This window comes from Sorghum bicolor, chromosome 10 (assembly GCF_000003195.3).
Source record: "Sorghum bicolor cultivar BTx623 chromosome 10, Sorghum_bicolor_NCBIv3, whole genome shotgun sequence".
Classification (NCBI taxonomy): Eukaryota; Viridiplantae; Streptophyta; class Magnoliopsida; order Poales; family Poaceae; genus Sorghum; species Sorghum bicolor.
In genome coordinates, this window is record NC_012879.2 from 51,080,317 (window position 1) to 51,092,553 (window position 12,237).

A 12,237-nucleotide genomic window follows, 5' to 3' on the forward strand; every position below is an offset into this window, starting at 1 on the left:
CAAAACAGCTCATGAGATGAAGTTCTTTTTTATACTCTTATGTAGCTTTTTACGGCTGTCTCTTTCTCATATATCTCTCTCAGCCATGCATAAAGTTATTAGTAAAGCTGTTTTGCCAAACAGCTCAGCTTTACCAACAGCTTCTTAAGCGTTGTGAGCTATTTTTGTTGTCAAATATATTTTTTTTTCAAAATAGCTCATGGGTAAAGCTCTTTTTTTTTCATGTTTTCACAAAGAAATAGAGAGAGGCTTGCAAAAAAAAAGATATAGAGAGAGATGAAGCTGAAGAAATAGCTTTTCACAGCTCTCTCGATCATTTCTCTCTCAACCATAAATGAAAGTGTTGACAAATAAGCTGATTTGCTAAATAATTTTTCTAAAACAATTCAGTTTTATTGAGAAAGCTGATCATAAAGTTGTTTCTTGTGAAGCTGAGATGTGCTAAATGGGGCTCGCATGTTTAGTCTAGGGCATGAAACAGTGGTGCCTGTAGCATCAGAGGTGGTGTTCTGCAGAATGCAGAAGCCTCTCTTCCACGAGGTGCTCATGCTACTCGACGGCTGCAAGTGCAACAGACAAATCTACGGCAATGCAAGTCATCGGCTTTTGTCCAGGACTCCAGGCATGGCCACCCTCGTCCTCGCACACTTATTCTTCATGCAACTTGTGTGTAGCTGTATAGATATCGATTGATGCTACTTGCTAGCCTCAATTATTTTGATTAGGAGACTCAATTATGTTGGATATCGATGGATAGATAGATGCATATTCAAAAGTATAACTTATCAACCTTTTTTTTTAAAAGTATAACTAATCATGGCGCCACCGTAATCACCCATCAACTGAAATGCTGTATATGCATATTTCAAGTTTTCAACTACACATCTACTTTCATGTTCTGTAACATGTCAGTTTCTAACTTCCTGTGTGTGGTGTGAGTGGCATGTCTATGTACAACCGTGGTGAAACCAAACCTTGTTGCACATAAGGCATTGATTGAGCAATTTAGTGCTACTTTAGATTAAAAAGATATGTTTATATCACTTTATTTTATCCTACAGAGTATAAATCGTGCGTGGATCTCAGAGCCAGAGCTATAAAAAATAGTCGCAGAGTTGGGCTTCTCATCAAATGTGCTCATCTAAGAACAAGAAACAAGAGCAGTATCTCAGCTGCCTCAATATTGTCACGCCAGTTAGTATCTTAGATTCATATGAATAGGAGTATTTTAATGTATTCAGTACTGCCAACTCCTCATTTTAAGACGGTCACACCCATGTCTAAGCATCTATAATTGAAATCATTGGATTCAATTTAAATTAGTTCTATATGATGTCATTTATATGACTATCAGCGATGTCTTAGAGATTAAGAGATACTAGTAATAGAAAAAAGTGTTGTCTTAGAGACTGCACACGGTCAAACCATGTTTAACACTTTGAAAAGGAGGGAATACTCGCGAAATTGACATAAAAAAATATTAACAGACAACTTGAAATCTTATTGGCATAGAGAAACAACTCAAGGTAATTTGAGGACAGATTATGGTTTCCTTCAATTTTTGTTTGGAGGCTTACAGATTATGATAAGACCAGTCACAAGAGTGCAGTCCCTCTCATTCCAAAAAGATACTCTGTTCTGTAACGGCAAAGCATGTACTACAATAGCAGACAGCAAAAAAAAAACTGCACTGCTCCATTCACCATTTATCGTATAGCGACTAGTGACTAACTTCATTGCTGTTGAAAAGTCTCACAATTGCTTCTGGAGGCTTGACACTGCATTGCAAGTTGGGTCCTATCTATAAGAGCGTCCTCCATCCAGGTCACTTGAAGAAAACTCAAATGCTGCAATGGCCATGGGTGCAGTCTCCACACTTGTGTTTCTTCTCACTCTGATCCATCTTATTTTGCAAATCTCCGCTCTAAATGTCCTCTCGTCAGGCTCCTCTCTCTCCGTAGAGCGCAGCTCCGACGTGCTCCTTTCACCGGATGGCACATTCATGTGTGGCTTCTACAACATCTCCCCCAACGCATCCACCTTCTCCATCTGGTTCGCCAATGCGTCTGAAAGAACCATCGTCTGGAGCGCAAATCCTCTTCGTCCTGTGTACACCTGGGGATCAAAGGTGAAGTTAAAATTCGATGGGAGCATGGTTCTGAGAGACTACGGTGGGCAGATTGTGTGGAGCAACAACGTGAGCTCCTCAAATGCTGAACAAGCTCAGCTCTTGGACACTGGGAATCTCATCGTCAAGGGCAAAGGTGACACCATTCTGTGGCAAAGCTTTACTTCTCCTACTGATACCTTGTTACCCACTCAAACCATTAATGCTTCCAGCAAGCTCGTGGCCATTAATAGATTGCTTGTTCCTGGCCGCTACAGCTTACATTTTGATGATCAAGTCCTGATTTCACTGTTCTATGATCAAAAGGATCTCTCTTTCGTCTATTGGCCAGATCCCACTGGGACTATCTGGCAAAAGCTAAGGATACCGTTCATGATCAACACAAGTGGTGTTCTGGACAGCTTGGGGCAGTTCCACGGAAGTGATAACACATCTTTCATGGCTGCTGACTGGGGTAGTCACGCCATAAGAAGGCTAACACTGGATTATGATGGCAACCTCAGATTATACAGTCTGAATAAGGCAGACGGAACATGGTCAGTAACATGGATGGCGTTTCCTCAGCTCTGCACAGTGCGCGGCCTGTGTGGTGAAAACGGAATATGTGTGTATACGCCTGTGCCTGCTTGTGCGTGTGCCCCTGGTTTTGAAGTCATCGACCCAAGTGAGCGGAGCAAAGGCTGCAGACCAAAGACCAACATCAGTTGTGATGCTCAGAAGGTGAAATTTGCTAAGCTACCCCACACTGGTTTCAATGGGAATGATATTGCTGCCCATCGTTTTGTTTCTCTTGACTTTTGCATGAACAAATGCTTGCATGACTGCAATTGTAAGGGTTTTGCATACTGGGAAGGAATCGGTGACTGCTATCCAAAGTTTGCTCTTGTTGGTGGTGTAACCCTGCATCACAGTGGTACTACAGGTACCATGTACATCAAGGTTTCCAAGGGAGTAGAAGTGTTGGAGGCCTCAATTCCACAGTCACAGCCCTTTGGTCCCAAGTATGGTCCTGACTGTAGTACAACAGATAAGTACTTCGTAGCAGATTTTCTGGATATGCTTAAGAGACAGCAGAGTGAATCAAAGTTTCTGTACTTCTATGGATTCTTATCTGCAATATTTCTGGCAGAGATGATGTTTGTTGTATTAGGATGGTTTATTTTGAGGAGGGAACGCATGGTACTGGGAGGAGTATGGCCAGCTGAGCCTGGATATGAAATGGTAACTAATCATTTTCGCAGGTACACCTACAGAGAGTTGGTGTCGGCGACCAAAAAGTTCAAGGATGAACTTGGGACGGGAGCATCTGGCATTGTATACAAAGGGGTCTTGGAAGACAACAGGGCAGTAGCTGTGAAAAAATTGGCAGAAATAAACCAAAGTGAAGAAGAATTCCAGCATGAACTGGCTGTGATTAGCAGGATTTATCATATGAACCTAGTGAGAGTCTGGGGATTTTGTTCTGATGGTCCACACAGGATATTGGTTTCTGAATACTTTGAGAAGGGTTCATTGGATAAATTCTTATCTGACAGAAAGAGTTCGGAAATCTTACTTGGATGGAAGCAAAGATTTGATATAGCGCTAGGGGTGGCTAGAGGATTGGCGTATCTTCACCACGAGTGTTCAGAGTGGGTCATCCATTGCGACGTGAAACCTGAAAATATACTGCTGGATGAGAACTTGATGCCAAAGATCACCGACTTTGGCCTTGCAAAGCTCCTGAACAGAGGTGGATCCAACATAAATGTTTCAAAGATCCAAGGGACTAGAGGTTATCTAGCACCAGAATGGGTTTCTAGTCTCCCAATTACGGCAAAGGTTGATGTCTACAGCTTTGGAGTGGTGCTACTGGAACTACTAAAGGGAGCCCGTGTCTCAGACATGGAAAATAATGAGGATGAGGAAGTGGAGATGGTCCTTGGAAGGATAGTCAGGATGCTTAATGAGAATCTGCAGTTGGATGGCACTGAACAATCATGGATCTCTGACTTCATTGACGCTAGACTGAATGGTGATTTCAACTATCTGCAAGCAAGAATAATGATGATGCTAGTTGTTTCATGCCTGGAGGAAGATAGAAGCAGACGACCTACCATGGAAGATGTAGTGCAGATGCTTGTTTCCGTTGATGAAGTTATTAACGCAACCAGAGTGGAAGGAGCATTTTGAAGGCCTGCATCCATACGATTAGTAGTACTAAGGGTCATACATATATCCTACTGTTAAAATCCTGCATCCATAGGACTATTGTAACGATAAAATGCTAGCGGTATCATTTTTGCAATATCCATGCTGTATTTGTTGCCACAAATGTAGCCAGAAAAAAATAAAACTGCTCCAGCATTAGCATAAACTCATTTTATTTTCACCCAGATGTAATTGTGTGCAGATGAGGTCAATGTAGTACCATGCTTATTTCAGTGTGCAGATCAGGCGATAAAACCACTCCCCATAAGGATTGAGAGGGTAATGAAATCCTCAAACAACTGAAAACATTCACCACAGAGCATGAAACCTCGGAGGAGGAGCAGTTACTGCATAGACACTGAAGATTGCAAGCTCAGCTTAGTGTGAATCCTAAACAAAAATCACAGATAAGACACTAAATGGAGCTGCACAACGAGTGCTAAACCTGCAGCAGGCATATCAAAGTCCCAATAGGCCAATACAATTTTGTTTTGTTTTATAATGGTGTCATAACAAGTATGACATGTGCACACGGCAGGTGAGGAGCCTCGATGCATCCAAACAAGGAGCACTGGAGCAGTCAGGTTACTCAGGTACCACCAGAGATGCAGGGAGGCTGTAGGCAAATCTCAGCTAACTGCTCACCCCGGGCACATCTCCGTGTGTCTTGAGAGCGGGCATCGGTTCATACTCATCTGGTGAAATGGGATTGCAAGCTAGAGGTTTGGAGATCCAGGGCATGTACGCTCCCTCATGGCATAAGTTCTGCATTAAAAAAAGGGAATAAATTTAACTTTAGTCCAAAGGCACGGAGAACATCACATTTTCTTTAACATAGTACTGCCTACTGCCCAGGCATTCATGTGTCAGTCACCAGAGATCTGAAAGAATGAGGCACTACCCACTATTGCGATGCACGAAACAAATGAAGAAACGAATATCCTCCTTGTGTTTGCAGAAAAATTGAGGTGAATTTGAAATGGATACTAATAGTCTAATACTGAAGTCCCCCCTCTAGCCCTGCATTTCCCTTACACAGCACCATGAAGCAGACAACCACCAACATATTATGGACGATTCGCTTTAAAACCACTGTAGCTGTCAGCAAGAAACAGTATTTTTTTTTTCACTAATTGGGTGAAATCTCTTCACAACATTTTGCTATCTCGAAAAGAAAAGCACATGTGAATAATTTTAGATTCACTAATTTTCAACTCCACGAACAGAGACCTTAAGCACTGGGAAGTTTAAAAAAAGGTGGTAAACTTAGATCACCTCCAACCAGAAGAAGAACTTTCGTAGTAGGCTCAGTCTCTTATCACAGTCAGCTGAGTTTATTTGTACGGCTAGATCTGCATGATTAACTAAAGATGAGTCTTGCTCGAGAAGTACTAAAATGAAATATTGGTAAATAGAAACTTGCATATATATATATATATATATATATATATATATATATATATATATATATATATATAATTTAGCATCACAGAATTGAAATAACTAATTGCACCTTACTCGAGAACTACTAAAATGCAATCTTCAATTTATATCATGCCAATTATCAATTCATAAAATACAAGTTCTGCATCACAACATTGAAAGCATGGCCTTCAATACTGCCACAGAATCATGATATGATGCATTACGAAATGCATGAGTCATATAGGCACCACATATATAAAAATCTAGATCTCAGTTTCTAGAAGAAAGCCAACTGGTATCTCCATTACATGTATAACATAAAAAAACTATGGTAAATAAAACCAGGACGAAGCTAAAGCTACCTAAGAGTTCAAGGTCTTATTCTCTGTGGTTGCTATATATCATGTTATTGTGGTTATGAAACTAAACAACAAAAAAACTTAGTTCATTTCCAAATGGATGCAAATGATTCATATGATGGGAGAAAGACTGAAGGCCTCCAGAGTTTCCTTATGTGGTAAGAGTTATATGATAAAAGCATATGTCACTTGGCTAATGCAACTCAATGGAAAATGAAACAATTGGCTACTAAATGCTTGTCAACCACCTGATCAAATTACATCAATCTGCCTTTTCCTTTCGTAAACCAAGACTACTTATCACAACTCATACGGATAGCAGGATATAGTGGCTGGAGATGGATAGAAAGGTGCTCAATTAACAAGTCAGGACCAACAAGTTCCCCTACCAAGCTTCGTAATTATACCTGGGTAATAATCGAGATATGACAACCCGATTGCCTCTGTAACATAGCGCTTTGATGCACTTCGCAAGTGTCTTTGTCTGCTCACAGGCTTCCGGTCAGTGGCTTTTCTCCAAAGCTCTTCGTATTCGTTTTGATCATATGGTTGACTTAAAACAGCATTGAGTTTTTCATCAAATGTAGATGAACCACCGTAACTGATAGCAAGAGGTGTTGCTTGTTCATCTTCACATGCCTGGGCCAAAAGGTAGCTATAGAACAGGCAGCATCATTTGATGAGAACCAGAAATTATGCAAAAGAATCTTACGTTTAAATCAGACGGTTCAGCATAAAGTACAAGGCTACGCTCATCTGTGCAAATAATATCCTGACCATCAATGTTCTCTGAAGAAGGTGCAGCCATTTCATGTTCAGAAGGAATTTCGTTAGCCAGTGCAACCCCATGATCATATCTTTGCATGGTGTAGTCTTCCTCCATGTTTTCAAGTGGAGACACCAAAGGCAGTTCATTTGTGGAACTGCCAGTTCTCCATTCATCATATCCAGCTGGCATATCTTCTTCTCGCTCATATACAATGGTGACACCTGGTTCTGGCTCAATAACCATGAAACCATCCTTGAACTTCACAAGGCTCAGAAATAACTCATAAGATTCATCCACTGATGAGGTCGTGGTCGTCTTCTTTTGCACATATGATCTCTTTGGTGAAAAGGAGTAACTCACATTTCTGCTGGCAGCCTTGACCACTTTTACATCAGGTCGTTTGCCATCTGAAATGCCCGAACTTGTGCGCCGTGAACGGTTGGGAAAATTTGGGCTACTTTTGCCCTTAGTATTTCCATAGGACGTACAATCCTCCTCATACCGTACAGAAAAGGGCAAGCCATGGTCGCCCTTTGGCACATCGACGACATATGTATTCCCATCTCTGCTTAAATGTTCAAGGAAAAGTCTATAACATGGATCTATTTCAGAACCATGTCTACCAATTAGGCTGCTAAACACCTTGCCCTTCTTGCATGATGATCCGTACACAGTTTTCTTGCTCTTCATCACCATATTCCTAGATTCAAGATGGGTTTTCTTAGAAGTGCCACCAATGACTCATTATTGAATGAAGGGGAAAAAAAAAAGGAACACAAAATCAGAGGGCAACAACCAGGCTATTCCTGCATGCAAAATTGCATACTACGGGAACATCATATTGGTAGCCAACAGCATCATGCAATCTAACAAACGATCCAATGTAACCAAATAATTAATGTGATAAAAATGTAAACCTCAATGTATCCTAAATGCCTGACACTTTCCACCCTGAGCTGGGGGAAGTAAATTGGAGCCGATTTATTAAGCATAGAAATACCAAAACCCGGAACCTAAAATTAACCACTTTTTTTCCGTTTCGGTTATTTTGTACGAAATGAGTTTCTAGAACAGGGGTTTCTGTAAATCGCATTTCGGAAACAGAAATGCTCGGTGTTAACCCACACACACTGACGTTTGATGCCGTCAACAGGTAGCAGACTAGCCAGCTACAGTACATAGTAAAGTCACTAAGGAAACGAAGGTCGCATGCAAGTGACTCTGCCTGGGCGATGGAAGAAGAGACGGCACCTGCTTGCCTGCTGCCTGCTGCCTGCTTCCCTGGCGGCGTGACCTGCGCGGCGAGGAGCACAGAGACGGCGGCGTGGCGCGATGCGGCGGCCGATCTAGACGAGCTTGTTGACAAGCCGGCGACGCGGCCGCGGGCGAGGAGGTGACGGCTTGGGGGGCGGTGGGCTGTGGCGAGTGGAGACTGCTCCACCACGGTGACGAACTGTGGGGTGGTGCGGCCGTGCGGGTACGCACAACCCCTTTGCGACGGTGTCGGCTCGAATTAAGTGCTGATTGCCGATAGTTAGCATCAAAAACGGTACGAAATTTTGTTTACATTAGTTTAGTTTAGATCTGTTCGTATCTGAGTCTAAATATTTATATTTAAATTATAACATTTAATCGGTTGACATTATTCGTATTTGAATCTGAATATAGAAACAAATATGATATCAGTAATATTCATCCACATCCGATCTGTTTTCATCCTATATCACGGGCATATCTAAACGAAATGAATTAGTGTTTCTATGGAAAATAATTACAATGTTTTATGGGAGGCAACATATTGTGCCAGCGATGGCTGGCTGCAGTCGCTGGAATCGGTCCGTCCACTCCAATCCCGACGGCTGCAAGGAGACGACCTACTGCATGGTCCTCGGCCCACGAAGAGACGGCCTGGTTGTGTCTTTTTTTTCCTTTCGATGCAGAGGTGTTTATTTGGCGCGGCTCCAGGCTTTTTTGGCGCCAGGTTACAACACTTGCTCATGTTTTGGCGGGAGCTGCCAGGGGAAGGCACAAGGAGATTGTCTTGTCATCCCGTCCTGCGTGCTCAAGTGTCGGCCGACCATCGTCTCATTGCTGTGCATCCTCACGCATGTGCTTAGGTACCTAGGTGCTTAGATTCCAGATTCCATTTTACTCTGATTTGGTTCCTTTTGTCCTCCCTAGTGATTCATTCTATTATTTAGGGTTTGATTCAATGGAAGATCTGCATCATTGAGATGGAAAATCTGCATCAAAACTAAATTTGAATATTAAAGATGGAAGAGAAAAGGTGTGTTACACCATGACTATTCCTTTTTATCCATGAGATCCTATAGTTTTTAAGATTTGTACTTAGCATCACATATAGTATCTTCTATAATCATTAATTTTTATTTGTAGAGAGTGTTTCATTCCTGATGCGTTACCTCAAGTTGGCATGGAATTCAATAACACAAATGAGGCCTGGATGTTTTGGGTTAGTTATGGAGGGAAAAAAGGCTTTGAGGTTAGAAAAAGGTACACAAACAAAAGAAAGTCAGATGGAAAGATTACATCCTACAGATTTGTTTGTGCAAATCAGGGTCATAGAGTGAAAGATAAAAGAAATCGTATAATAAAGTCTCCAAGAGCAGAAACTAGAACCGATTGTGGAGTTCTCATGAGTCTTGTACTGGACCGAGAGAAGGGAAATTATAAAGTGACCGATGTGATTTTGGAACACAATCACATCCTTCAGTTGCCACAAGCTTCACATTTGTTGGCGTCCCAGAGAAAAATCTCAGAGCTACAGGGTTTTGAAATTGAGACGGCTGACAATGCAGGAATTGGGCCCAAAGCTGCACATGAGTTGGCTTCCATCCAAGTTGGTGGCTCACATAATCTCAGCTACACTCTTCGAGACCACAAGAACTATTTAAGGGCCAAGCGCCAACGTGAGATGGCATATGGTCAAGCTGGAAGCATGCTTAGTTATTTTCAAGAAAAAATTGCCGAGAACCCATCATTCCAATATGCATTGCAAATGGACCGAGAAGAACAAATAGCTAACATTTTTTGGGTTGATGCTAAAATGCTCACTGACTATGCATATTTTGGTGATGTTGTCAGCTTTGATACTACTTTTGGAACAAACAAGGAGAGTAGGCCTTTTGGAGTATTTCTTGGGTTCAATCATTTTAGGCAGACTGTAGTTTTTGGTGTCGTTCTCATGTATGATGAGACATTTGAGTCCTTCAAATGGCTATTTGAGACCTTCCTAAACGCACATAATGGCAAGCAACCAAAAACAATATATACTGACCAAGATGCAGCAATGGGAAAGGCTGTTAAGGAGGTCTTTTTAGAATATTGGCATGGTCTATGTGTTTTTCATATTATGCAGAACGCTGTTAGGCATCTCGCTGAACGTGACGATGAAGAATCAGATACTCCTCCAAAAAGAAAGAAAAAAGACAACAAGGAAGAACCAAAAGAACCAAGTATTCTCGCAGATTTTAGTGCATGCATGTATGAGTACGAAGATGAAGAAACATTTCAAGAAGCATTTAACACTCTGAGGAGAAAGGCCAACAAGCAAACTTGGTTGGATAGTATATATAAGTTTAGAGAACAATGGGCTGCTTGTTATATGACTAATGTGTACACATTAGGAATGAGGAGTACTCAATTGAGTGAGAGTTTTAATAGTGAGTTGAAGCGACATTTCAAATCAGATTTTGATATCATTCGATTCCTTAAGCATTTTGAAAGGGTTGTGGAAGATAAAAGAAGATGGTTCAAAGGTATGTGATAAACCAAAATATGGTTGATGCTTTTTTACTGTGCATTCAAGGGATCATGCTCTGTTTAAATTCTTTTACTTGAAGGAACAAGAAACTGCAAAGAAGGGAGGTAAGAAAAAGGAAAAAAAAGTAGTAGTACAGGAAGCAGCAACAGCCCCAATGCAAAATATTGATCCTACTACTTCTTTGCCCGTGGAAGAAATGTCTGCACCATACATGGCCATCAACAGCTTCTCTCAGATACTGATAGTAATATTTGAAGCTCAAACATCATTTTTTAAAACTATACATGGCCATCAATACATTATCTCAATTGTTTCTCTGAACCATGTCATTTGCAGGGGGCAATCACAAATGATGTTATTGCTGATTTCTAGTAGTATGGACATTTGTTTTTGGAGAATAGCTTTTGGACTGGTGGTGATGCTTTACAGATTGATGACCTTTTAGACCATATGGGAATTATGTAGTTTTTGGTTTTATGGTTAAATTGTAATGTTCGGTCAGGATATATTTTGTGTAGCTTCATATGTATTTGAACATCTATGTAGACTCTGAACTTAATCAACAATGCCTTGTGATGGCCTCACTGACATATATATGGCACAAGTATGGGAACCAACTGATGGCCAATATGCATAACCCAATTATGGGAATTTTCATTCATTAAATCAGAACCATATATTTATCCATTTCGATTCTGGAAACATACAGGCACACACACTGCTTCCTAAAAGAAACTAGTACATTCTGATCACTTCCACGTTCCAGCGGCAATCACACTAGAACACCTACAAGGCCTAAAAAACAGGGAATCAATTACAATCTTCATGTTCTTCTTGCCCACTTTAGCGTCCAGTGCAAGCATGGACTCAACACGTCATTGTTCAGTGAAGGCATCAGCGTTTAGTGCAAGCATCAGCATCCTGCAATAAAAAACAGAGGATGCAAAATCAGCATGTCTGAATGGAATGGACAGGGGCACCGGCGTGGTGCATAAATAGCAGGTCGGCAAGGGGCTCCTGCGTGTCGGCAGGGGCTTCGGCGCGGCGGGCGCGTCCTCCGGCAGCAGGCGGGGGCTCCGACGCGGGAGGCACGGGCTACGGCGTGGCGCAGGAGCTCCGGCGTGGTGGGCGTGTGCTCCGACGAGGCCGCGTCCTCCGGCGAGGGGTGGGGGCTCCGGACGGGACGACTTCGGCTAGAGACGGGATGGGGGAGGAGGATCCAGCGCGGCGGGCGAGTGCTCCAGCGACGCGCGGGGCATCGCGACTCGCGAGGGGCGCGTGCTCCGGCGGCGGCGTCTGGCTTGGTACAGCTGCTGGGAACGAACTAGAGACTGTGTGCTCTAGTGGGCTTAGATGGGCTGGACTCTCTGTGGCCTGCAACTAGATGGAAGCATATACAGCCAAACCGTTAGATGTAAATGAACGGTTCGATTTGGGTGACTGTAGCCAGCCATTGGTGGGACTGAAGTCAGCTGATCCGATTCCAAATGGAGAAGGTGGATGCATCGGTGGATTGTTGAATCCACCTACTCCCTGTCCCTAACAAAATGTCTTTCTTGTTTTTCAAAAAAAGTCAGAGATT

General features: G+C 42.2%; 3 protein-coding genes across 4 annotated transcripts; 2 read left to right on the top strand and 1 right to left on the bottom strand.

Moving 5' to 3' along the window:
- LOC8079312 lies at positions 1,481 to 8,365 on the bottom strand. The gene is made up of 6 exons (XM_021450418.1): positions 8,123 to 8,365; positions 6,815 to 7,571; positions 6,510 to 6,741; positions 5,594 to 5,670; positions 4,225 to 5,083; positions 1,481 to 2,115 (listed from the first exon to the last, which is right to left on the bottom strand). Exons 2-5 carry the CDS (start codon positions 7,565 to 7,567, stop codon positions 4,952 to 4,954), a joined length of 1,194 nt encoding a protein of 397 aa, XP_021306093.1. The 5' UTR covers positions 7,568 to 7,571; positions 8,123 to 8,365; the 3' UTR covers positions 1,481 to 2,115; positions 4,225 to 4,951.
- LOC8079311 (putative receptor protein kinase ZmPK1) lies at positions 1,787 to 4,543 on the top strand. 2 transcript variants are annotated; one of them, XM_021450417.1, is made up of 2 exons: positions 1,787 to 1,862; positions 1,944 to 4,543. In XM_021450417.1, exons 1-2 carry the CDS (start codon positions 1,853 to 1,855, stop codon positions 4,298 to 4,300), a joined length of 2,367 nt encoding a protein of 788 aa, XP_021306092.1. In that variant the 5' UTR covers positions 1,787 to 1,852; the 3' UTR covers positions 4,301 to 4,543. The 2 variants fall into 2 exon arrangements, with proteins under 2 accessions (XP_021306092.1, XP_002437195.1); XM_002437150.2 differs by having other exon boundaries at positions 1,819 to 4,543.
- Positions 8,681 to 11,027, top strand: LOC8065035 (protein FAR1-RELATED SEQUENCE 5). The gene is made up of 5 exons (XM_002437151.2): positions 8,681 to 8,782; positions 9,606 to 10,458; positions 10,619 to 10,650; positions 10,735 to 10,899; positions 10,992 to 11,027. The coding sequence occupies exons 1-5, from the start codon at positions 8,681 to 8,683 to the stop codon at positions 11,025 to 11,027; spliced, it is 1,188 nt and encodes a 395-aa protein (XP_002437196.2).